The sequence below is a fragment of the Agelaius tricolor genome, unplaced genomic scaffold (assembly GCF_023055355.1).
Source record: "Agelaius tricolor isolate 1412-34295 unplaced genomic scaffold, bAgeTri1.0.p SCAF_2, whole genome shotgun sequence".
Lineage (NCBI taxonomy): Eukaryota > Metazoa > Chordata > Aves > Passeriformes > Icteridae > Agelaius > Agelaius tricolor.
The window spans coordinates 64113809-64141631 of NW_027269262.1; the positions used below are offsets into that span (position 1 = coordinate 64113809).

At 37.5% G+C, this 27823-nt stretch overlaps 1 protein-coding gene across 4 annotated transcripts in view; it reads right to left on the reverse strand.

The window, feature by feature from the left end:
- Window positions 1–1344: 1344 nt before the first annotated feature.
- The window catches only part of JPH1 (junctophilin 1), an 82627-nt gene continuing 56148 nt past the window's right edge, over window positions 1345–27823 (reverse strand). Inside the window, exons 4-6 of one of the 4 annotated variants that reach the window (XM_071421209.1) lie at window positions 11646–12307; window positions 4095–4190; window positions 1345–3540 (exon numbers count right to left, since the gene is read on the reverse strand). In XM_071421209.1, the coding sequence (XP_071277310.1) occupies window positions 4110–4190; window positions 11646–12307 (743 nt within the window). In that variant the 3' untranslated portion in view covers window positions 1345–3540; window positions 4095–4109. Of the gene's footprint in view, window positions 3989–4094; window positions 4191–11645; window positions 12308–27823 lie in introns of all 4 variants that reach the window. The other 3 variants (XM_071421208.1, XM_071421212.1, XM_071421205.1) reach the window with 3 other exon arrangements.

Genomic DNA, 27823 nt, shown 5'->3' on the forward strand with positions numbered 1-27823 from the left:
TTCTGATGGAAAGGCAAACTATTACATATATATATATATGTATATGTATGCATATATATATATTACATATATATATACATACATATATACTACTAATACATATATATATACATACATATATACTACTAATACATATATATACACACTAAGTAAAGAAAGTTCTTAAAAGCTAGGACAGATTCTCTTTTTTTCTTCAGCCACTGGCACCTCACCCTTGCTCACTTGCTGTCTGTGTGCACTGTACATTACATATGGTTTAACTGGATAAATGGAGCTGTCCAAGAAGCCAGATCTCAGATTTGAGGGTGACAGAGCTCACTGCTTACTGGCACCTGTGGGCAAACACACAACTGTGCCAGGAGAAACTACTTTGCCTGAGAAAAGCTTTCCTTGCTGGAAGTGGGGGGAAATTTTTCATGCTGGAGCAAATGTTGAAGCATTAAGTTGTACTGTGTGTCCATGGGTTTGCTTTCTTTAGGCACAGCAGCAGCATTTGTAACATAAACCACTGGTAAAAACATCTCAGATGGGAAATGACTTGAAAATTATGAGAGTTTTCTTCTTCTCTTTCTGTGCACATCTTTTGCTTGTTGCTGTTCAGATTTTTATATGTCTGAGTATATTATCATGTTCATACACCTTAAGAAACATTTCATGGGCACTTTACTGTCATTTCTGAACATATACACTGTGGATCACAAATGTGAGAGAAGAATCATCTCACTGAATCTGACTTGAAAATTTTCTGGTATTAAAGTTATTTCTGTTCATTTTTCTTGAGAATGCATTTTTCTCTCCTTAAAGAGCCAAAGATTTTCTTTAGGGAGCAGGTATTCTGCAGAAAATAAAACTTCTTAAAGGTAAGCTTCATGTTCGTAGAATTACTTTAAAGAACAAGACAAGAGTAATGATGACTTCCTAAAAATATATTTCCATTAAATAGGAACTACAAATAAAAATTGCCCTCCTCTTCAACTAAACCTTAGGATTTCAGCACAGTTGGCTACTAGTATGAACTGGAATCATGGAAAATAAAATTTGCAGCTGATTGAGTAGTTCAGCAAATATTGTGGTTTTAAGACAAAGGGCAAAGGACATTTTCTTTGTGCAAATATTGGCTCACAAACTTCATGTTAATTTTGAATCTGTGAAGATCCTGAGGAGTAGTGAGGCCCAAAAAAATTAATTCCCCTACAAGAGCAGCTGTTAATGGACCTGTTACTCACAAATTAAAACAAAATTAATCAAACCATCTTGTAGTGGGAGGGTATTTAAGATACTACACTTATAAAGACACAAAATCCTATATTGGAAGATAAAAGAAGACACAAAGGGAAGCTTGACTTCTTTAGTTTTAATTTATTTTTAATTGTTTCCCAGAATCACTTTTGTTGAAAACAGTAACTCACAATTATATCAAAGGGACTAGAATTTCACCCATTTTCCTGCTTCACTCCTGTTTATTTGATTAGTTAGAAAAAATTGCTTCCAAAGAGTGAACAAAGTAATTCATAAACAGGAAAAAGTAGTCTGAAACTCTATTAATAACCAACTTATTTTTATTAGAGCAAATACAGTTGTGAAAACTGTACATTGTACATTTTGGGTCAAGAATTATAAATAGAGAAACTCATAGATAAAGAGTTCATTCTTTGACAGCAAGAAACTTTAAATAGACAAAATGACATTTTTAAGTACATTGGCAGGCTTCATTGTGCTGTCCAAAATGTAGTGTACAGTATAACAACCAATTATAAATAGCCTCTCATGTAAAATACAACTGTGCACATTTTAGAAAAATACCAACAATTTGTTTGAGCTTTGTTTTAAAAAAGCTTATAAATCATACATATTTATAAATGGTACTAACATGCTTACTTAAATTTATAAACATTTTTCATAAGCTTTGTTACCCATTATTTCCAGAGCATAAAGTATTTTAAATAAACATTTAATAGGAATTAAATATGTCAGTTACAAAATTACCTCTCCACGTAAGGAGACAGGGGGTGATTTAACAGTGGGATGGAACATTTCATCCATTAATTCAACGCTTACACAGTAACTTTTAAAATTTTGTTCTTATTTAAAAATTATTTTCCTAAATTTAAAACACAATTTAAACTTTGCTGTTTTATTTTATTTAAAAATAAATATACAAGTTTTATTTTCATTTGCTCTCTTTCTGCTTTCTTCTTTATCCACACTGGCCAAAACACAGGATTCTCAACATACTTCTGTAAAAAACACCACGGTGTTACTGCCCTGCTCGGAGCTGCTTCGCTGCACAACATTCAGTCCACACCTACGGTACTTTACTAGGCTGCATCAAAAAATAGCTAATGTATTTTGTAAGAATGTTGCCCATTAAACCATGCAAAAACTTAGAAAGTTTACAAACAGGTTCAAAAACTATACTGTATGAAAGATTCTCTAATAGAGATAAAATAAACTGTAATACAAGCCCTTTGCTTTTTGCAGCTTTAAATTAAAATGTTTGCTTGCCAAATGATCACACCACATATCTTCAATAAATAAGCATGCATTTCATTAAGATAGGGTACAATAATTACAGTATAATGGCACATAAAAAGAAACGTGATCACCTTGTTTGAACAAAGGGCTATGAAACTACTTAAGACAAACTTTCCAAATGAAAAATTTTGAGGCTTTTTTAATGCTGAGGTAAAATTATAAGTGGACTTTAAAGACACTGAAGGCATCAAATCGATAAACAATCACTTAACATTTTTAAATGCTCTACCTGAATGTATTCAACACAAATCTAGCACTTTTAAAGTTATTATTTATTATGAGCATTAGCTAACTGTCATTGGCATTAATGTGCACCCAGACAAGACTTTATTTTAACTGCTGTCAAAATACCTCAGTGTTGCAACATAATAATTTAAATCACCAATTACCACAGCACCAAAATTAAGAAAACAAGAAAGAAAAAGTCAACATGCAAACCCTAAATCTCACCTTTTTTGGGTTATTTTGATATTCTATACCCTGTTTAGAATGTACTTCTACCAATGTAAGATTTTCTTTTTTTTTTTATTATGAAAAATTTTGCTTGGTATTTGCATAAGTATTTGAGCATTTTAAGGAAGATAGCAGTATCTTTAAGTTTTGCAGTAACGGTGTATTATTTACTGAACCTTCATGCAAAATGACTCTTCAGGTTTAAGAGAATGAATTTAAGAATTTTATCCCTGGACTATGAAAATATATTTGATTTTCGGCTTCGGCTGCTAGGCAGAACTGGTAGCTTTCTCCGGGTTGGACTAAACACTACTTATGGCTATACATCAAATTTCATAAACAACAAATGAACAGAATCATGCACAGGCAAATGAAATTCGATCTCCCAGAACACTGCAGGAGATGTTAAAAGCAGCAGGTAATGGAATAAGACTGGTGACTGATGTTGCTAACTATTTCTTCTAATGAGATAGGAGTGAACGCTGGAATCACTTCCACAGCAACAGAATCCTCTGACCACATTCCTCTGGCAGTCGTTTTCCCATCTCCCCACTAAAAACATCAGACGGTAAAATAGTAAGGCAGCTGTTAACTTCCATCAACAAAAAGTGCAGCTCCGTACATTTCCACTTTAGTCACACTCTGCTGGAACAGATGGACAAGCCAACGCGCTTCACTGGCGGGGCTGCTTCAGCAGATTATTTTGTTTGTTTTCCAACATGGCTGCTTGCTTCAGCTTTCAGAGGACCCCAAAGCCACGAGCCACCAGCAGAGAAACTGATCTGGGCCCCTGGCTGAATTTTCCAAGTTTCATCTCTCTTGCGTCCCATCCTAATTCCAAGCCTCCTTCCCTGTGTCTGAGTATGACAGGTGCCATTTAAAAGGCTGATGACACAACTGCAGAGAACTGTGGGCTAACACCACTAGTTGTCATGACTTCACTGAAGGGTCAAAACAGTTACAATATTAAATAACTATGTTGAATCACATTCAGGCATAGCTAAAATTAAAGTGGGGAACGTTAAAAGTATGTGAAGAAATTAAATCTTTATTTTTTAAGGTGGGGTGGATACGGTGATTTAATATGAAAGTGAGACCTTTCTTACCTTTCCTAATTCCAATCAAGTTAGAAAATGGACAAAAAGAATGGCTAAACCAATATTCAACAGCATTACCAGGGCGATCATGACTGAGTTAGGGCCCTGAAAATAAAATAAAGATATTAGAATTAATGCAACCTCCCACATAGGCACAGCAATGAACAAGACCCGACTTCACAATTTCTATAGGTTTTGATCTCGGTCTGAAAGAAACAGACCCTGCTGCTGAAACACAGCCACCACCCTTGATATTCAGGTAAGATAAATATCACCTGTGTAAAAATGAGCTGGATAAATACAGGTGAGAGTACATTACTTCTCTGTTCCTAATCACACCGAGATTAGGCCACCCGACAAATACAACTGCATCGACAAATGAAAACAAATCCATCAACACAAAAAAAAGGGTCAGCCTAAAATAAAGCAAAACAAAGAATGTGAACTACTTTAGGAAAGCCAGAGTGCTGCTTTTCATCCTTACAGAGGGTTCCTTTTTCAGTTCCAACCCATTTCAAAACAGATATAACAAAGATGCTTTAGAGAAAGAATACACTTCTTTGATAACCCAAATAGAAAAGAAAATTTACTTACCATTGCACTCACAAACCTGTTTCCATTACAGATTAAAATGCATTTTGCAGCTGCAAAATGAAACTTGTATTGATTCACTTAGACACTTATCTTAAAGACTTATGCACTGAAGAACTGAAGAGTCAAAAAACTTCTTCCATTCCTAGCTAGAGCTAAAATTAGCTAGAAAGTTTAAATCATTACACCATTTTAGTATTTCTGTGAAGCCAGAGAATGGTTTTTAATTATTTTTAGCAATTTTGAATATTTTTTATTTTTTAAATGGATGCTTTCTAATGATCAACTTGAAAATATGAGAACTTTTCAATTGTCTTCTGCCCTTAACGTATTTGCCCTTAACATATCATATTTACTACAACATGATTTTACAAAGATTTTAATACTCTTTTTATTTTACAGTTGCACTGTAAGCAGAAACTTTTCATTTAGGCAATACTTTCCTAAATCACAAATCATGAAGCCCATTAGAAAATCTGTGCAGAAAACTGTCTTGTGAGCTACACAAGAATCACTGGCTTGCAGAAGAAGGTATATATTGAATGAGAAATGATACAGTGTTTTCACTTTCCACATGAGGCATGCCTTGGAGAAGTTCATTATGCTTCATGACTACATAATGCTAACATCAACTATGTAATTTCTGGAATGCTAAGGTGTAAGAACTTACTATTAGTAATTTGCTGCAACAGTGTAAGTGGGAAGCTATGGAATAGTACTTGTGTCATTATTCTATCACATGGTCTCCTGAAACAGTCTCATTGAACACCTTTAGTCAGAACCCAGCTTTACACAGTGGTTTAGATGGCAGGCCAGATGTTGAGTAAGTCACAAAACACGTTACGTCAGGTACTGCTTAAATCTCTGGTGAGCCTAAACCTCATCAGCATCTCTATCCATAACAGCCATCGAGTTCCCTTTGCACCAACTCAGAGGTGTCTGTTCACATGCTGAGAAGCACATGTTCAAGTTCAAACAGTGACTGAGATTATCAGAATGCCAATTAAATTATGCCATAGGGGTAATGGGATTGGCAGTAGCACCCACATTTTGCTTAATGGCGGAATGTTTAAAATATTCACTAGGAAATTGAAGACCAGGTTTAATGACACCTTAGTCCAAGTGATTTTGAATAACAAGCTCCCACTTACCAGTGGTGTGTTTCAACCATCAGGTCACAGAACAGAAGTGGAACCATGTTCCTTCCTCCTTAGTGGAAGTGACTCACCATGTGCCAAAGCATACGAGACGCTCGGGGGCAGAGAACAGCCATAAAATAAAGCACAGCTCCAGATATGGTTACCACAGCACTGTGAGCAGCCTTGCTCTCTACAGAAGTGTGATTTCATTACACTATTCATTTCCACTAAGATGTCAGTTCAACATCTTTCTTTCTGGTGTTAGCACTGGAACAGGTTGCCCAGAGAAGCTGTGGTTGCCCCATGACTGGAAGGGCTGGATGGGGTTTTGAGCAACCTGGTCTAGTGGAAGGTGTCTCTGCCCATGGCACAGGGGTTGGAACCAGACAGTCTTTACATGTCCCTTCCAAGGAACTCTATGGTTCCATAATCCTATGAGTCTATTAGGGATTGACCATGTGATTCAAATCAGGTCAATGGTTCCTTTATAGGCTGGAATCCCACCTAAAGATTTTACAGTTATACTGCTCCAGGAATACAAGGAACTGTGAAGATCATTGCCAGTACCATTAAAATTTTTCAGGTTTTGGCCATCTAGTACTTTGCATATTTGAAACTAACATCTATGAAAATCATATTGATTTATTGCAACTGAAAAAAAAAATTGGAACCTATGGTGTCTTCAGAGGAGCCAAGCACTTGTTAATTACCTGAAATACATCATGGAACAGAATCCTGGTAGGTGCAAGACAGATTTTTGCTGATTGCCAAATTGGCACTGCAGCTCTAATGGCAGCTCAGTATCATTAGGGCACAGTCTCAGGTAATTAAGCTTGTTGGAGGGGAAAGTGACTTCTCTTTTGATGCATCTGTCAGCTAGGTTAGGTGTAACAATCTCACCACAATAAAATTAGAAAAATTAGGCTAAAAACCTCAGGGGCTATGCTCTGAATCAAGAATCATCTACAAAACAGAAGCAAGTGACCGCTTAAGAACTGGGCTGTTGAGTTCACATGAAGATCATAGAAAAATATGTTATCCCTTTATGATAATGAAATATCATAAAGATTATCTCTTTATACAAAGAAGTAAAGCTCATATTCTTTGGCCTGCTATGTGCATTAGGTTTCACCTTCTGATAACTATACCTTTCAGCCAAAAGCAGGATTTCCTGATATACTAAAACATGATCAAACAACATTTATGAAGCACACAGTTATTATGCAATGAACTACCACCTGTTTTGGAGACACCTTTGAAATAAGCATTTAATGCTTTAAGACAAATACTACAAGGAAGACTTTAGTGTCCCACAAGGGCTAAAAATAGCAAAAGCCAAAATTAGTTTGAACAGTCCTAGAGTGACTAGAACAGGTGCACTAAAGAAGCTGTAGTAGAAAACCTTCAGTCCTGCTTGAATTTACCCTTTCAGCTTCTTGTAAGTTAGACATTTATGTAGTTCAAAATACAACCATATGATTAGTTTTCATCTGGGGAAGAAAAAAAGTTATTTTCCTAAAATGTAGTTCCAGGAAATAAAAGACTAGGCTAATAATTCCAATGCATTAGGAATGTTCATTAAATTTAGCCTAAAGTTCTTGCTCAGAGGTTTTTTTTTAGGATCAGGCAAATACTGATCTATTTTTCAAACATCATGGTATTTTCAGCCCTTACTAAATGGATGTTAGGTGAACGAAAAGATGAGAATCGAACAAAAAGATGGGAGTAGAATCACTGGGTAACATTCAGGTAAAAACCAGGCTAAACACTGTGTGTTTGAAAATCTTTGCTACCTGCCAAATGAAAAGAAAAAATTACAGTTTAGTAAAACACTTGAGCCCAGGCTTGTTACTTGTCCTATGGCAGCACATGGACACATATCAGACAAGACAAAACGTGTATTCATGAATGTACGCTACAATAGTGTTTTGTGAAATTCAATCCTATTTTTCACTTAAATCCAAGAGAATCTCCAATCAGCTCATTTTCAAGGTGGGACAACAGTGTATAAGCTGAAAGTGGGGCTAGAAGCTGCTAATGAGCAGTCAGAAACAACAGTACTGGTTTGTGGTCAAGGGTCTCTGTGAACACTTCACACTGTGCTAAATTTAAGGTAATGTAAAGGAGCCTCATTCTCAGTGAAAGAGGGATGATTTATCTCTCAGAAATGACAGGTGACTTTGTCATAGTGCTTTATGCAGGATTTCACCTCGATAAAACTGTGACTCTTATGAGTTCCGGAATAATTTCAAACTTTGATTTTTGAATATCAGGGAATAAGTAAACAGAGAATCACACTTAAATGTGTGGCATGAGAAGTATGTGCTGATATTTTTAAAGTATAATGCCAGGAATGGGGATATCTAGAGAATCAAGACTGTTCCTATAACTAACTTATTGCACAGATGATACTCAAAGGCATTCTTGAGGATGTAACATTCACAAAAAATATGAAACATGAATTTGAAAACTAAAACAAGCTGCTACAAGCTTTGCTGCAAATAAAGTCGTTTAAAGTTCTTAATCCAAATGAAAGCTGATGTTTCATTCAGGTATGAGAAATGGCTTTGATTTAGACACAGAGAAGGAAGAATTGAAAATCTTCCCTTCTGTATCTGTGCTCTTAATGCATTATCATTGGAAACCTGGAAAAAGCACAGCACAATTTTATACAGCACTTTCAGATAATCTAACAAAAGTGCTCGGTAAATGTTAATAGATTCATTTTTTTGCATTCCAAAATCATGTTTTATCATTCTCTTTTCATAAGAGTGAGAGTTCTTTTCTCTTTATATTCCTTAACAAATACATTTTAGAACTTTTATGGAGGATCTAAGGCAGACTTACTTTCAAAGCATAACAAAATCATGTGTCAGAATGACTAAAAAGCAATTGCAGTTTCTTACTGAAATAAAATAATTCCCCAATGCAACTCTAGAATTCTGAAGTCTCTCAACATTCAGAAACATCAGGGATAAGGAGAAGTACATTAATTAGGAAGAGGGAAAAGGGATTTAAACTAGAAAAGATTAAGTTTAGATTAAATATTATGAAGAAATTCTTTACTGTGATGGTGGTGAAGCACTGGCACAGGTTGCCCAGAGGAGCTGTGGATGCCTCATCCCTGAAAATGTTCAAGACCAGGCTGGATGGGGTTCTGAACAACCTGGTCTAGTAGAATGTGTCCCTGCCCATGGCAGAAGAGTTGTGAAGCTAGATGATCTTTCAAGGTCCCTTCCAACCCAAACTATTCTATGATTCCATGAATCTGGCTTCTCCTCAGTAACTGTGCTCTCTTAACTTATTCACTGCTTAATTCCAACACACTGTTGAGCTCAGTCCAGGAGCACTGCAGAACAGGCTACTGTTTTTCTGAAGCTGAAAGGTGATGCTGAAAATTAGAAGTCTCTAGCAAAGTTAACAGTCATTCTGTACTGTTTCTCCCTCAGACTGCTGGGCCAGTACATCACTCTTTTTTGCTTTAATCAGTTTAGCATTTTTACTCTCAGCATTTTGAAGAAATAAGCATGTAGGAAATTTAGTCTATAAGGGCAAATTTACAAACACATATAGAAGACTAGAATCTTTGAAAAACACCCACATACATCTACATACATCTTAAGATACTGTTACAGTAAAAATGAATTCCTAAAATCTACCTTCCTTCCATACTGGAATGCTGGCAATGAGAATAATGCAGTTAGGATGCTATAAATGAAGTAGAGTGACCTAGAGTGGAGCTCACAGATGCAACTGCAGTATCAGTGAACAAACAGTAGCTAATGCACAATATCTCATCATTTTTACACCTTTTGTGATAACAGGCTGTAGGTTCATGGTCCTTATCCTGATTATTCTAGAAGGTAAATAAACTGCTGTTCAGATAGCTTACTTGTTAAGATGAAGCCACCCTCAGCTACAAAATATTATTTGGAATGAAGGAAAAATAAGGACTATTTCTAGTGACTTATTTTCACCAGAGCTAAAAAACAATTCCAATTCAGCTTAAAAATTGTAGATGCTCACTCAACATTTACAAGCCTGTCAGCTTTGTGTTACCCTACATAGGAGTAATATCTGTGAGATTTGAAAGGTTAAAGGGCTGATATCAGCTGTAATACAGATTTGCAGATTACAAAACCTCTGTGAACATTTACTTTGATCCGCACAAAACAGAATAAAAGCTTCAAGCAGAACTAGAGAATATCATCTTGGCAAAATGTTCATTATCAAACTACACAGTGATGGCTCCAAAACCCTGGCATCTGAAAACTGATAGCACATTTAATCAAGATCCTTAAAATCAACTTAAAACAAGACTTTTATCTGAATCTTTAGCTGTTGGATCTTCTGACATATTTGCTTGTTAGCCTGGGAAACTGTTTTATAAAACACACTTACAGATTTAGTACATCAGGGGTTTTTGTGCCTTGAATTTTTCGTCTTGCAGCTCTTTGTTTGACTTCCCCTCAAGGTTTTTTTTGATTTTAAATCCCTGATTTACAGACACTATTTTATCCCAGAAGTGGTTGCACCTGTGCCAAAAGCAGATAGAACAGACTCCCATGTACTCTTGCTTAATCTTTTCTGTTGATAAATCTAAGGATTATATTAGCATCTCTGAACAACAACAGCAGACTGGGAGCTCATGTTCAGTTGCCTCTCTTGCTCCTGATCCACCAACCTTTTTCAGTTCTGATCCGACAGCACCAGGCTCTAGAAATTGTCTTTCATATACAATATTATATTTTGCTGTGCTGTCATGGATAATTATACTTTCAGCCTTCTCAGCAGTTGATTTGTATGAGCTTGTATTTGCCTTCATTATAGACCACTCTCCTGGTCTCTGTGTCTTCTATAAACTTCATGGACAATACTCTCATGCCCTTTTGTATGTCATTTACAAGAATGTGATCAGAGTAACAGAATTAATGTAAGAATGACCTCACCAGAACAATATCAAATAAGTGATGGTTTTCTAATTACTTTTTGAGAACCATCAGCCAGTTTAAAAAAATTCTTTTAATGTGACATTTAGCCTTTGCATTACTCTGTTTTCCTTGTCAGAATACATGACCATGTAAAAGCAAATCAAGTGACCTTCTTGATTGAGATGATGATTCTTTTCCCACACCTGAAGATGCCAAACTTGTTTGACAAGATCACTTCCAATTCATGTTGATGGGAAATTACTCTTCCTCTTTATTATCTAGATTTATTATTAATGAAGTCTGATGTCAATTATTCAAGTGTTTTGCATGCAATTGGTACTAGGCAATCTGGATCTCTTTAAATGGGTCATTCTGTTTATCCCATCAATAATGACACACTGTTTGTTCTGTAGAGTACCACCAAAAATGACTCAAAGAAACAATGCTTGTAAAAGAGAAACATTATGACTTTTACCTAGAACTCTTCATTCACTAAAGGCTAACTTTAGTATGCAAAACTAATGCTTTCCTGAGTTTCTCTTAGCCCAAAAATCACGGAAACATCATCAGAGATTCTGAATTTCATACCTGGCTTTTTCTTCTAACATGAAACAGAAATGCTATTAGTCATCGCTCCTGTTCTGCATAGCTATTGATAATTTTATTATTTTTAAATAATAATGAAATTAAGAGTCACACTGATCTGAAAGGGTATTTTAAGAACTCCTTTGCTCATTCCAGACTGGAATATTTCTTCCTCACTCCAGGTGAAGCATGTGTTAGCTAGCAGACTGTATCCAGATGAAGATTTGACAGCGCTTACTTAGATTGCAGCGCTTACTTAGATTACTTGGAGGCACAATGGCAGTGAAAGTGAAAATGTTTCTTGTAGTACTTACCGAGCTGTTTCCTACTTCTTTCTCCATTGCTGAATGGGACTCATTATTAGCTGGGTTCTTTGGTGCAGCAAATTCTGGTTTCTTAATTTTTATGTCAGGCTTGTTTTCTTTGGCAACTGGCTTACCCCCAGATCTAGCAGGACTTGGCTTCTGAGAGGGTGGTATCCGTGCAAGTGTTGATGGTGAAGGGTTGGCATATTCATCTTCTTCCCTGAGCTCCTGTGGAAGCGCTGTTGGATTTGTTTTTACATAATAGCCATGGTAGTGACCATGCAGCTCCCCATTCTCTGTGCTGCTGGCATTGTGCTGGGCTGAGAACTTTGGCTGGTGTTTCCCAGCTGCTTCCTCCTTCACTGGTGCTTTTGAATATAAAGGCTTGTTAGTTGTGGGTGTTATATTCTCAGTTGCTAAAAGCTTTTTTTCTTGACTGAGTCTTGCTCCAGAAGTGGAGCTTTGCCTTTTCAGTTGTTTTGAAGGAGAAGTATCAGAAGAGAGAGGAGGACTATTTCTTGGGCTTGCTTCTGGGGTTCGAGGGGGTGTAGTACCTTTTCGATAAAAGTGAGGTGACTCTTTTGGGGAGGGTGGTTTTTCCTGACCTTTTTCTTCAGATTTTTCTTTTGCATCCATTCCTTCTTGAAATTTTTGTTTGATATAATCAGGGCCTGAAAAATAGTGTAACAGAAATACTAAGATCAGAACAAAGTTCACAGTGAAACTATTGCACTGGGATGTCAGACTGTACTGCCTTGCTAAAATGCAGGCAGGGGTATATGTTACCAACAGTTCATTGACATCCACAGTGATTTACTCCAAATTGCTCAGGCACAGGAATTACTGTAGTTTTTTGGTAATTGTTGGAACTACTTACTAACTTGGCTCAGTCACTCTACATCTTCAGCTTTTCAAAGGGCCACGATATGTAAACTGCTCCTGAGTGAAGTCTGAGTGACTGACGATTGTCTAACCTTACATCACCTACCATTCCTTTTCTGAGAGGCAAGTTTTGAGGTATGTTTTGCTTAATTACCCTCACTGATTTAACTTCTCATGATCAGAGTACCTGTTTGATATGTAGATAGTTAACCATGAGAATGAAATGTCTCTTTTGTTCTTATAAGCTACAGGAAAAAGAGCTTCAATCGCTTTTTCCCCCCTTTGGGTGAATGTCAGCTTGTCTTACATACACATGTAAGTGCCTTAAACTCTCAATGCTGGCTTTGTCTTCCAGAACCAATCACTCCCACATGAAGACCCAGGTTAACCACTCTAGTCACTAATACAATTCCTGCTTAGAAGGCAGGAATACAAATTCTTTTACATTCACCAGGAAAATACTCACAGGACAGCAAGTGTGAAGAACATCCTCTCCCCAAATTCTAGCTAAACACCCCCATGCAAGTTCACTACTAGGACTCATCAAAGTACATGTCTGTACAGCTGTTAACATAAACAGAAACTGGCTGACATGCTCTGCTCCAAGTTTTGGTTCTCAGATTTAATTGTTTAATGGTAAGACCTCAGAAAACACTGCTGAAGAAACAAAATTGAGGTAAATCTGTATGCACTGTAGGCAATGTTTTCTGCTTTACATCCTAGAGGTCACATTTCAGATTTCAAGATCAGTTTCCCTAAAAAGTCAGAAGTTGGGGAGCTCTGTGATCAAAGAACTGCTGACAATCTTCCTGTATTTTCAACAATGGCTTCTGAAAAATGCATTGCAACTTGTTTCTTCACTTCTGACTTTGCTAGCACCACAACTTTCCTTTGATTTCTTTACCCTTCTCTAAGTAAGCCTTATCTGCGCTTTAAGTCATAGAGAAATTCTGTGCCCAGAGAAGAATGTCTGCACACTTTTTTCTGCTTTTGAGTTTAGAGGAGGCTCTAACTGTGCTAGGCAGATACAGTGTTTTTACAGATGCCAGAAGCATATGCATATCTACGCAGTGCGAAGATGAGAGGAAGGAAGAGCAGCATGAAGCTTTTGGAAGTTACTGAGTCATCTGGTAAGTAAGCATTGCTGAGAAGAAGAATTACTCGGCATGCAAGGTCTTTTGAGCAGGAAACATTTTTGCCATATCTGAAAACCAGGGGTGGAAACAGGGAGCTGTTAAGAAAGAAGGCTAGACACAGACAAGCCAGGATTTGTTCTCAAATGACATTTGAGGAGGAAGTTTTGAGGAGTTAAGCCTGCACAGAGGGAGAGAACTAGAGGCTTGATTCAGAGCTTTTTATAATCTTCCTGGTAAAAGGGAAAGCCAGCACAACACAAATTAAGAGTTTCCATATATAAAGTTACAGGTATGATCGCCATTCAAAAAATTCTCCATCGTGTCAGGGATTTCCTTCCATCTTTGCTGAGATACATAAGGTAATGCTGAGGGGTTTAACATGCATAAACTTTATTTTTCATATCTTTTCACATTGGATATAATTAGGGGTGTAAAGAGAAAAGGATACCTAAAAGACCTCTGACTAATCTTTAAGCCCAAGCCACAGAGCTGTCAAATTGCAATGATTATTCATTATGGACAGACCCATATTCACATTAGCTTGCTCTTTATGACTGCTGTGGCTAAAGCATCTAATTGGAACACTATCTCTTAAGTCCTACAATGCTGCCTAAATTCTGAAAATTCACATACTGTGACAGCTCTGCACTGCCTCATTTATGTAAAGATTTGACTTTTACTAATATCTGACAGCACTTCACAAACTGAAGACACTTTCATAAGGAAAACATCAGAAAATGACATCAGAAATTACTTCAGAAATGTCATTCCTCTCCACCCCTTCCTGCAACCAACTAAAAGCCTCCCAAAGTTGGCCAGAGAAAATCCCTCTCATCAAGAGACTTCCAAGCTATTGGAATTTTGAAAACAGAAGGGAACCCATGGTCTCAGCTGCCCATGTCTCACCAAGAGACCGGTGGAGTGAAGAGTAAAAAACTTAAAAGCAAAACAAAAATATAATCTGGAGCTTCCCAAAGAAGTTAAGTTTCAACAGGCTAACAGTGCCACACTTTCACTGGGTATTTGGAAATATTTGATGCTATGTGACACTGAGCTCCACCAGAGAATGCTGCATCCAGGTAACATCTGAGGGTGTCTGACCAGACGTTCAGCCATTGCCTTAACACAGCACAGCAGCCCTCCCTCCCACCCCCAGAACATCACATATGGATATTAGAGATACATCCCTTGCCTCCAGTCTTGTCAGGCAAGTCTTTCCAACACTGAAATTCTTGGCCCTTTGCTGAAGTTCCCTTTGGAGATTGTCCAAATCCTTTTTAAACATCTGTTCACTGTATCCAATACAATTGGATTGTGCACCTGTCCCAACCACTGACTCCAAGCAGCAAGAACTCAGCTCCCACTCCTTCCAAGAAGTAAGAGCTGCCAGGATTTAACTTGTCCCCCTTGTTAAAGACATGACTCTACAGACATGGGTAAGGGAGTCCTTCATTATAAGAGCAATCTACAGCACAAGTTTAAAGAACCAAGGGCCAAGAGTCACTTACATCCTTTCGGGTAACATTTTTTAGCTGGGTGATCTTAATGAAGAAGAGAATAGAATCTGAGGGTAAAGTGGCATTATCTGACCAGGAAATAAACACGGCACTCTGGTTCTTCAGTCTGCAGTTCAAGCAAGCAGTAGATCTAGATATGATACATCTGAATGCCTAAGGAGAACCTGGTCTGGAATGTAGAACCAAGAAGTGTTATCTAACCAAGGTAAGATGAACTTGTGTGTTTTCTCATGGTGACATGCTGGCTGTGCTACCATTGGATCAAAACTGATGCTCCTTTACTCAGTCAAGGTCAGCCACAGGGTGGTTTTGGCTCACACACCTGTTGTGATGCCAGCAACTGGATGGCACCACTGAAGTGTGAGTTAGCCAGTATTTGGGGAGAATAGCCTCTGAAAGCCAAAGGACTGTGTGGATGTGTGCACAGAATCTCACACAGCCTGATGGTCAGCTTGAACAGCATTTCAGTGATGGCTGTGGGGTGAGGGAAGCTTTGCTTTGGTTGAAGATGCACTCATGGTTGCTCTAAATCTAGGATTTCTTGTGAATTTCTTATGTAATGTCCTTCCTCCTGGAAGGACTCCAGTAAGTGATGTGACAGCATGGCCAGCCCTGTAAATGAGAAGAGAAGGATGCCCTGGTTCTGCCACAGCATTTTTAAGGAGGTGACAGCCACATGCTTTTCCCCCATGGCCTAGTGAGGCACACGTATTGGCAGCATAGGGCCGTGGCAGGATTGTGGCTCAAGGAGCATCTGAAAATGTCATCTTGCAGGACACTGTAAATGCAGCCACTGCTTCCCAAGAAGGCTGAGAAGAGACCTTGTGCCTCATCAGATCAGAATGAAATCCAAAGCTTGAGAGGGATGGTAGAACACATCTAGGATAGTGAGGGAAAAGGCATACATGAAATTGAATCAGTGATTTTTTAAATATCTTACCATTCTTACCAATTCAGGAAAAATAAGCATTTCATATTGCAATTTTTTTTTATCGACTGAAAGCAAAAGAAGACTGTAATGCCACTAATGCAGGCTCCGGAACATAATCTTTTAAGAATATAATATTTAAAGTACTATTGATGCTGAGTGATGTGATTCAATTTCAAGGTATGTTGGAAGTACTTATTAGATAAACATATGCTTATTTCTGGTACATGTTATGTGATGTAACCTATCTTTAGTGCCACATAGAGAGTTAACAAATAGGGCTATAAAGAGTAATCCAAATAAGAAACAATACTATAATTTCATCATTATGAGAAAATTCATGTTGTGCTTACAGATAAATTCCAAATGTGAAGCACATAGCTCACCTCCTAATTTTGTTCACATGTATGAACTGTTAGTGGAAGGATGCTCCATTTTCACTGTAATGTTTAACAACTGTCTGTGGGGTAATGGTGACACCAAGTTACTTGCTCAACCAGAACACTGCAGTCTATATGCAAACCTTCCAAGATTAGAGGCCTCTTTTTACTGAACTACTCAACACTTGTACAAAAAAAGGAGAGAATTCCTGATCTGAAAAGTTCACAGTCTAGAAGTACAAAACTAAAGCTTATACCAATAGCCCATTTTAGTGAAGGGGAAGCTAACCCAACAGGAAATAATGACCCAAAGCACATGTTTCATCTGAATAACCTTTCTGAATTTAGTGCTCAGCTGTGAATAAAGTACCAATATGCTTAAAGCTTTTCTAAATCTTTGACAAACTTAAAGGTGCTGAGAAAGCCTTTGTCAAAACTAGGAATGGAGTGTAAGTCTCCTGAGTAAAGAAAACTCCACCCAGCACTTTGGCCATAAGTTTGTTGCCTACCACAAATGTCTTCTTGCTGAAAAAGCTGAGAGCTGATCTACCAAATCAACATTCAAAGAGAGAAGGAAATAATAAATGACAAATAAGTTTCTTACTGCAGATTATACCCTAATACAAATCCAGAGCATGAGATGGTTGAAGCAAAAGCTTAAGACTTTTGTATTTAAAGGAACTGTACTAAAAAAAGAAAGTGTATACTTTAGTGTTGGCACTGCAGGTTGATAGATACTGTTCATGAAATAAACCAGTGAAAACAATTTGGTTTATCTTCTGATGTTTTTGATGGTTTTCTAATATGACACTGTCAGCAACAATAGGTATGCTCTCACAGTAAGATTGCTTTGCTGTTCTGATGAACTTAATAAAACTGTGAAAAGCCAAGTGATCAATCAGAGGATCAATTAATATAGGACCTTTCTTCCTTATGTTAGGCTTTCTAAGGATAGGACATCCGGTATAAAAGAATTCCTCAGGATGGTAAATGTAGGTGAAGAAATATAAATAATCAATTATCAATCTCTTAAAATAAATGATTCAGTGAGTCATTATGGAAGTGCAAATAACTATATTCAGTAAATTTTAGAAATATAGGGTTTATTATTATTTCTTCATTGGGGAGATATGAAAGGAGGGAGAAGAACTATAATTAATATCATTAGTACTTCCTCTGTTTTGTTCTTAATTTTCTGGTGGCTATACTGGTAACAGGGAACAAAAAAACCCCTGTTAAGTGCTAGGCTGCTGGCTTGAATTCAGCCCAACTGAATGGAGGGCTGGGCAATGCCATGTGCAAAATGTGTTGATGAACTCACTGCAGCAGAGATATGGTTAGGTTTTATTAATGTTTGATAGACTGAACTGGGACTGAATAGGTCTGGAAATTAAAAATTATTGCCAGAGAAATGAAAGGATTTAAGGCAAGGTGCTTAAAGAGCAAGAGGGCTCTGAGAGAACAGTTCTGCTTGACTTAGGTATGAGTAGAATAGAACAGGACATTTCAGTCGAAAGGGACTTAGAACAATCATCTTGTCCAAGTCACTGACTAATTCAGAGCTGAGCAAAAGTTAGAGCCTGTTACTAAGGGCATTGTCCAAATACCTCTAGAACACTGACAATCCTGAGGCATCAATCACCTCTCTAGAAAAGCCTGTTCCAGTGTTTGACCACCCTCCTCGTAGAGAAAGTCTTCCTAATGGTATTTTAAGAGGTTCTCACTCCAGGTGTGTGCAGTACCCTTCTGATGGATGCAGTCATCCAGCAGTAGGGCATGGAATAGTGCAGCTCCACCATGGTTGGGTCAATGTGCAGCAACATAAGAATGGTCTTACTCCTAGTGATGCATGGATAAGTTTTTTAAGAATTCCTTAATTCAAAAACACATAGGCAGGCCTGGCTGCCCTGTTTCAGCTGCATCTGAAGTTGGATATGCCACCTGGAATAATGCTTTTCTTTAACTGTACTTGAGAACGCTTTAGAGAATAAAAAACCACATTAGCTAAGGCTTACAAATAAAGCATGTCACAAAAGAGAAAAAAAAAATTGGAATGGAAGGGATTGTTGACACTGTCTTGTGAAATGCAGAAGAAACCAAACTCTGGATGGCTGATTTAACTTTTAGCCTCTGATGGCAACTGCATTTTGGTGAGGTATGACCAGCATTTTAAATGCTATTAAGCAGCTTCCCTAGCTAAGGACAAATAAAAAAATCTTTCCTGAATCAATTTTAAAACTCCATTTGGCTGCCTTAAAATTCTTTTTTTTTTTTTTTCCTCCCTGGACTTAATATACCAGCATGGAAGTATCATGGTGGCCTAGGAAAGCAGACTACTACAATGCAAACAAGAGGGAGAGGAGTCCATTTTTTTTCACAATCCAAAAATCACTCCAAAACATAATGTTTATTATTTAGGATATATCTTAATTCACTCTTAATTGCAAATCCGCATTTCCTACTCCTCCCCCTTTGAAGATCCCTTCCCTTTGCCAAAGTTTTCTCCAGCTTACACTTTCAGGGCTTCTCATTCTGTTGCTAGCATTGCTGCTTCCTTAAGCAGTATTCCTGGTGGTCTTCCTTGTCATGCTGGACTAGAGGCAAGACTGCAGCTAGCATGTGCCAACAGCTACTCACTAAATCCATGAGCATCATGGAGATTGATGCCTACATGTGCTTAGTTTATGGAACTGTTCTGATTTGATCTGGCAGCCTGCTGTCTTTGAAACCATGAACGACCAAGATGACTGAAACATATGACAAAGAGATAGAATATAAGGTGGTACGTTACTATTGCCACAACCTGACAAAGCCACATCATCATCCAGCAATGTAAAAGTCAGAATATCTTCCCAAGGAGTCCTAGTCCACCTAGGACTAACTTTAAAAGGTAGCATCACTGAATACAAGCAGGCTTCAAAGCAAATGGAAATGCAAACTTTCCTTCTTGCTAAGTAAAGATAAGGACCTACAGAAAGTATTCGCTGGTAGAAACTGCTTATAAGTATCTTGTTCAGAAGAACCCAAACCACAAAATTCTTGCACATCAAGGTTGCTACTTTATACCTGCTCAGGGAACAGTTTTGTGCAGTATCCCGAACAACTTCTGCATAGTTTTGCTAGAATATGTATCTACCATATTTTAAATATCTGCCAATGCTTTATTTTCCTGACTGTGACATCAATGAAAATGACACAGCCTTCTCAAAACCCCCACCAAATGCTTCCTGACATGGACTAGACAGAGATCAAAAGCCTTGAGTTACTTATTTACTAGCCCCACATACAGAGACACACACACACACAGACTTTGGCCAAACCCAAGTTTTTATGCCTCTGTGTTTACTCTGCTGTGATATTTACACAGCACAATACAGTTCTTGGTGTGACTTGACTACTTTACTGCCAGTGTCTCTGCATTTTGCACAGGTATTTGTTGAAAAGCATATGACACCATGTTATCTCACAATGCTTTTGGAAAGTATCACAACGTCTACTCAAGCACACTTGAGCTGCCAGCAACAGCAGTGGCAACAGAAAAGGAAATGGACTGCAGCCAAACAATTCACATCATAGGTAACATCCCAAACTTGTGAGTCTAGCAGTAGGATGATGAAACAAATATTAATGCAATTCCTACTGGTACAAAAACCAGACTGCCTCTTCTCTCCATGTCAGTTCCTCCAATCTGAAATTAATTTGAGTTACCCTACCATTAACACACCTGCATACAGAACCTAAACAGTGTTTTTGTAGTTTGCACTTTTGTATTATCCAATAACTAAAGAATCATTAAAGATAAAAGAATCCCTAAAAAAAAGATTTTCTTCCTCTAATGGTTTATAAATGCATCATTAAAGTGCAGACACATACACACTAATGAATTTCAAAAACTGCCTGGCGTCAGCACCAAGAACCATTAACTTATTCTTATGTACCCAATCTCTGCTCCATTCCTGTAACTGCTTTAACAGGTGACTGAAGTAGCTGTGGTATTTCCAAAACAGGGCAACATTTCCTAACTGTATCTGCATAGCAGTCTGTAAGCCTTTATACTTCTGGATTCAATACCATCTGAAAAATGCAACAAATTTATCTTACCTGGTAGAGGGCACTATGAGTGCTGCACAAGTATCTCTAACACCTCACTGGCACATCAGCTTATGGACACAGAAACTGCCCGTGACCAGCAATCTTAATTATGGCTTGCTTTACTTACCCTGCCTTTCTGTTGATGAATACTGACAGAACTTCAAAAAATATCTGTCAAGATTACATGGTGATGCATATGACTCCTGTATCTAGGACAGGCTTCATTTTTCCAGGGTAGATAATATGTAGACATTGTATTTAATATGAATGATCCCAGTCAAATAACACATGCACTATAATCTACTTGAATGCTTCTAAGCCTGCAGGCTGTTTAACAGGCGATAACTCAGAAGGTAAAATTTTAGCTTTTTCACAGAAAACCTAGAGACTACTTTACTTCATCTGAACTGCACTGGGGCAGCTGTTAACTGCAAAAGTAGGATTTTTTTAAGCTCTTAAAGGATGGGCAGAAGTGAAAGGCTGTAATCCTATTCTCATTGCAAGTGCATCTTCTCTGGAAGATGAATTTTAAATATAGAGAGAGACTGTTAATGTGGCATAATAACTGTCTTTACTCACTAGAATTCACACTTCTTTACATTTCTCCCAGCATGTCCAGATCTTTCTGACATGATGATCCCCAAAGTTCTACACAGTATTTGAGACTCTGTGTCTGTCACTGGGATCATGCAGAGAAGGGACCATTCTCCATGACGTGCTTCTGTATATACAGCCTGGAAGGGTATTAGCTACTTCTCTTATCACATTTCAAGTGCATGGCTATCATCCTGCTCCATGGGACTTTGGCAACTGACCTTAACAGGAGCAGGTTCATGTCTGCTGTCCAACTGGCCAAGTCTGTCAGCCTGTCTTAAGAACTGTTTTTCAGTAAATTCAATAAACAAGTGAATTTTTTGCCAAAGCCCTTCTAATCTTTACCTCTTTTAAAATCCTTATTTCATAAAGAGACAGTGCCTGTTTTTCTGAGAACACTCTTCTGTTCTTCCACTACAGAAAAAAGCAGAGCCTCGGATATGCACTCAGGGCTTGGGTTGTAGATGTCAACATTTCTTATGCCTCTGGAATATCTTCCAAAAAGGCTCAAAACCGGAAAGACAGTAAATACATGTGTGTCAGCAAACAACCAACCAACATTAATTTTGAATATACAGGCATAGATACAGATAGGTGAAATAACATGGAAAAACTAGACATCTTCAGACTCCACTGATTCTACAGATCTAGAGATGCATTACTACCTAAAATTAAAACTCCAGATAGTTCTAAGGGATTAGCGATTATATGATATGATGTCAGACTTAATTTTTTTAGAAGTCTCCTTTATCACCTTGTATTTCTAGAAAATACACTGGAAATTATGAACAGGAGTAAAATAAAGAGATTTGAAATTTACTGCTTTTGAAAAATATGGCTTTATGAATTTTCTTGGAGGGTTGAGGGTTAACCCAGTATTTTTCAAAACCAGTACTCATTAAGCTGTACCACACTTCCAGCAAAATTAATTTCTTGTATCTAGCATTGAAATTAATTGCAAAGTGTAAGAGCCTGGAGTGACTGCTGCACTGCAAATGACAGAACTGGAGAAACACAACAATCAATTTAATTCTGCTAAAACTAGGGTATATGAGCTGCTTAGTCTTTCATCCAAATCTGGCTTTTTTCCAATATGTTCTTATTCTTTTGTGTTTTAAGAGAAACCCCACTTACCATGCCACTTACCATTCTGACCTCACACAGTGTCATTTCTTCCCCTTCCCATTAGTGCTTTAAGTTTTCGTTTCTAAAGTCTAAGTTTGCAATATCCATTTCCTGCTCCTCTCCTCCAAATCTATCCCATACTCTTCAGTTTGGCAACTGCCCCTGGCAAAATACTTTCTGCTCTTCATCTGATACTTTTTGAGGAACCTCTGTGATTTTCTTAGCCACATTTCAGTATCAGCACTACACTATTACCCTCCTTTGACACAGGCAACCATTCTCCTCTTCTGGAACAAGTCTCACCTGTTAACATCTGTGATTTATCCTTTTAATTCATTCATATATTTCTTCCATTTTTAAACCATACTTTCAAGGAAAATAACCTCCAATTATTCTGTTCTTGGACTCTCTACCTTTCTTTTACAATTTTCATCCTGTTTAATTTCACCATACAAAAAATACCAATTCCATGCTGGCTGTGTTTCAGTTCCAGGTTTTACTCCTGCTCAGACAATAATCTGAATGAATCACTATTACTGAACTAATAGGCAGAAATCTTCATCTCCTCCAAATTCTCAACATGGTCTACCACGTTGAGATTCTGATGAATCACACTGAACATTATTCTACATTATTCAGGTCTGTAATATTTTTTGGGCATCTCCCTAGATTCTCTCTAATTTTAAGTAAGTCTTAAATTTTGCACACTTTCTTGGAATAAAAGGGCATCTACATTACCCATCTATTTCTGTGGCCTTGACAAACACAGAATGCAGCTGCAAAGATTATTTTTCTCTAATGGCCAACATCACATGTTAAAAGTGTAACAGGAGAAACCTAACCTTTTAAACATAATTTAAATCTCCACTAGTATAATAAAATCCTTTCAAAATAGATCACCATACTCGACTGAAAATTAGCACTGTAAGTAAAGTTCTCAGTTCTTTGTTAGCTGAATTTCAACATGGAACAAATATTTATGACACGGTTATAAATAGGATTTATAATGGAAATTTTGACACTGTGATAATACTCCCATGTGATAGACCCTACTTCATCTTGTCCTTGGCTGGACACCATGACAGACCAATATAGAAATTCACTGGAGCAGGCCAACAGTGTCCTGGAAGGAATGGTTCTTTTTCAGAGCAAATGAACAATTTTTAACAGGAGAAAGGGAGCACTCACTTCTTTCTCTCAGACTACACCTGTAACTAACACTCCCATAGTGCCAGATTAGATATGTACACCCAGGCTAGAATATGAAAAGTTATTTTGAGATAGCAACACAGCACTGAAGTTAGTGCAGGCTTCAACTAGTTTCATAGTCAGATCCTGCAGCCTTTACTAAGCTACCATGAATTTCATCTGGATGCAAATTAACTAACTCACTACTTATGCAAGTCTGTGAAAATTATAGTGATTGTGACAGCTTTATCTTTCTACAGGAAACTGGTTCTCTGTTATTAGTTTTAAAAGTTTATTTGCTCAAAACTAATAAGGCATATTTTTTCCTCAGCAAATAATTTGATTATGTGACTCAAAAGTATCTTGGAGAGACTGAGAAAGCCTCCTGAATAATTAAGGCTATGCCTCTGCAAACTCTCTTTGCTTTGCCTTCTCCCAAGCAGGCTCTCCTGTCCCAGATGCATTGCAGGAACACTGAGGAGTGGGTTGAGCCAGCAGGTGTGTCAGGCAGTGCAGCAGGATGGATGCAGACTCCCAGCAAGCTCGATGGCCCTCACCCTGGGCAAGAGGAAAAATGTGGAAGGAAGGGTGGGGGCATCTGTACCCAGGACTTGCTGAGACAGGTGATAAATCTGGAAGTCATGCTGTGAAGACTGGCATGACATGACTTATAAAAAGAAAGGGGAAAACAAGAATAAAGCTTGAAATTGGCACTTTTTCTTTCAATGCACCTTCTTTCTTTGATTTCTGGGTACAACTGAAGTGCATTAGGATACATCTACAGGCTCTGCCTTCTCCAGAGTTCTGTAGAAAGAGGATAGAAGCAATAAATTGCAGAGAAAAAATGGCACAGCAAGAAACCCAGTAACAGATCTGTGAGGATGATGAAATCATATGTAGAATAAATTCAGAAAATGAACAGGCTCTTGTATGACTAAGAATAATGAAAGAGCTTCCGTATGCTTTAAGGCACAAACTGATGGAATGGCTGGTAACTTTAATCAGGCAAAATGCTCATTGTAATTGGCTTTTGAAATAAAACTATCTGGTCTGGCACACATGCATTTAGCCAGGACATTCCAGTTAATTAGCATCAGCCAGAAATCTCTCTTTCCTGTCCATATGGAGTTTGCATTTTGAGAACTCGAGGAGGTGGTGATGGCAGAAAAGAGGAAGATGGGAAGGATGTTTTTTTCCTTAAGCTACAGATATCTACCACCGGTCAAAAGAGAATGTAAACCATGCTTCCTCTTTGAGGCGTTAGTGGCCATTACAAATTGCCTTGTAATAAACTTAAAATGCTTATTTCTGAAACTAGTAATGTTCAGCATGTTAATATTGAAGCTTTAACAGTAGCCAAATCTTATAGTAAAATATACTAGTAAACCTTGCCAAATTCTTACTCTTATCATTAGGAAGTCTTTGCTCATATATTTCCCCTAAAGAAATTCTGTCCATCTCTAAACTTGGACAGCTTTAATTTATAAACTGCTCCTTGATTTCTCTCATGCCTTGTTTAGGAGGTCAAAGGCTGAATGAATTGTTTTGGTGACCCATGTATGTTCATCTGGCAGCTGGTTGGCCTGACAAATAATCTGCCAGAAAACAATTCAGATCTGAATTTCCAGACCTTAACTGCTCTATGGTAAAGTGCCCAGACTGCTCTTACCCTGCAGCAAAGTAGTTGTACCCTTCTTTCATTTAATCAAATGTTATTCATTCAAACTGAATGAAAGAGCAGTATCCATTTGCTGCAGGATATATATGCACACAGACAATTATGGCTTAGCTGTCTAATCTGTGCAAGTCCATACTTCAGTTTACCTCCTGATAGCGTGTTTACAAGACCACATCCTAAAGACAGTCTGAGAATTTAGAATGAATGTGTCAGTCAAAGCATCCACTAACCTTTTGCAAGACTAGAACAATACTCCCCCTTTTCACTGAGTATCAAAAACCTTTCTTTTCTGTTACACCTTTGATACAGTATTCCCATCAGTCATTTGTTCTTCTCTAAGTTCTACAAGAGACACAAAAAAGCACTTATTTTTTCTCTAAGTGAAGACAAATCTCAAACTGTCCCTGGATGACTCCCCTGAATGAGGCTATGACTCAGGTTTCATTTGTTTCCTGTCCTGGTGTGCTCTCTTTTGACACATCCACAAGTTTAGTGATGCCTGGAGAAAATAAACAGGTCCGAGCTGGGATTTCTCAGAATTTATTTCTTGATAAAAAGGCCAGAAAAGTACGGTCTCTAAAAAGAGTACAACATTTGTTAAATCTACAAAATGTAGAGCCTTGTGTGTAGGGCTCTGCAAAGACACACATCCTCCTAATTATTAATGACTAGCCAAATATCTGCTACAGCAAAAGTAGAAGCATGGTCTTGCCTGAGAACAGCATGAACAAACTCAGGGAAAACAGCTCTCTGCGACCTTGTGAGTCCTTACACTATGGCTCTGGCCTTTTCAATCATACTTGGCTTTCCTTATATGCAAATACTAAGGCAATCAATCACTGGGAGAGCTGAATCTCAAGATTTCTATGGTACCTCATTATTATTCTTACCTGCTGGATGCTACTTTACTTCCTACTGCTTTGTTCTCCTCTGAGTCTCCTTTTAAACTACACTACAAAGGTAGAGCCTCTTGGCAGCTTCTGATGAATGCCTTAATGAACATAAAGGTGAAATATGAGAGAAAGGATTTGGGAAGTATGAACTGCCATGGTACAATGAATAATGAATATTCACTGTAATTATAATCTGTGCGTAATATTAGGCTATATGCCCCAGAAAGTTGCTTTTTAAGAACCTGAAATTTAAGAGCTTTATCAAAAGGTTTTCAAATATTGAAATGGTTTTAGGCTACAAGTAATTAAGAGATCACTCATTAAGAGATCACTCATTAAGACAGAAAAGAATGCTTCTGTTATTTAGAGAGAGGTATTTGTATTTCACTTCTTTTTGTCTCTGTTTCAAGAGGCTTGTTGATATGCAACATATATTTACTGCTGATAGCATGCTTGCCTACCCTACTAAACAGTTAAAGAAAGAAGAGAAAAATTACACTTTCTCATCATAATCTATTTTCAAGACTATTTGGTACAATGGAAAGGTTCACTTAACTATAGTTTAAGAGAATGAGAGAGAACACTTACCAATACCTTTTAGCAGCACTTACAGATACTGTAAAAATAAAAAGCTCAAGCAACAAAAGAAAACCAAGAAGTTGCTATTAGGAAGCAATAACAGTTACCTTCTTTTCATTCAAATACATGAAAAAATGCTATTTGAAAAGCAGATATTTACTTCTGTTTGTGTGAGTAAACGTAAATACTTGGAAATAGTTATCTATTTTATTACCATAAATGACAGAAGCTAACAGTAACACTGTCCAGTTACTCTTGGTATGACTCTTGGGAAATGCTTAAACAAACAAGTATGTGTACAAGTGAGTGGGTTAACTGGTACCACACAGAAAAAGTGCATCTGAGAAAGGTACACATACACTGAGCCTGGAAAACATCTCAGGCATGGCAGTACTTGAAATCATCACAATGATTTGTGAACCTGCAGGAGTTTATTTGGGATAACTGAGATTTAGTTAACACCTTGGTATTTAAAAGTTGTTTGCATAATGGGAGGAGATTTTTTTTTTTCAAATGTATAGAAATATCCTGTATGTAACTATCTTGGGAACAATTAGAGAATTCAAAATTTGGAGTCCAGAAAACATATTTATCTTTTGCTAGGAGCTAGCTAACCAAGAGATATTTCCACACAGAGAACAGAGTAAGTAAACTTTGAGAAATGCTTGGCTGTGTCATTGCACACATATCCAGCTTCACTTGAGGAAGAGATACAAACTCTCCTCTTTTGTAAATAGAATAAAAGTTTCAAATGAGAGGAAAATAAGATCCCACACCTTCTCTCCCATATCTCAGCTGATCTGTCAGCAATGATACTTCAATTCCTGTGGCAGGGAGTAAAAAGACACCTTGATCTGGGTGATTTCTTAGTGTCAAATTTCACACTGTCAGATGTTGGCATTTTCACTCAAGTACTCTAGTAATTGCTTTATTTGAAGGGTTTGGCAGCTTTTTAGTAGTTTCTTTCCAAATGCTTCAATTATTTGTGTGGCTACTTATAACTTCTTAACTTATGAATGGCAAGATGGTCTGCTGCTGTAAACTGGGATTTCTTCAGCTGGTGGAGAACGAAATAATGAAATAATGAAATAATGAAAAAGACTTGACTATGATAGCAGTAAATATGGGCCAATAATATAAATGCACAGGAGAGGTAGTACTGAGGTCATTCTCAACAGTGAAAAGTACATATTTA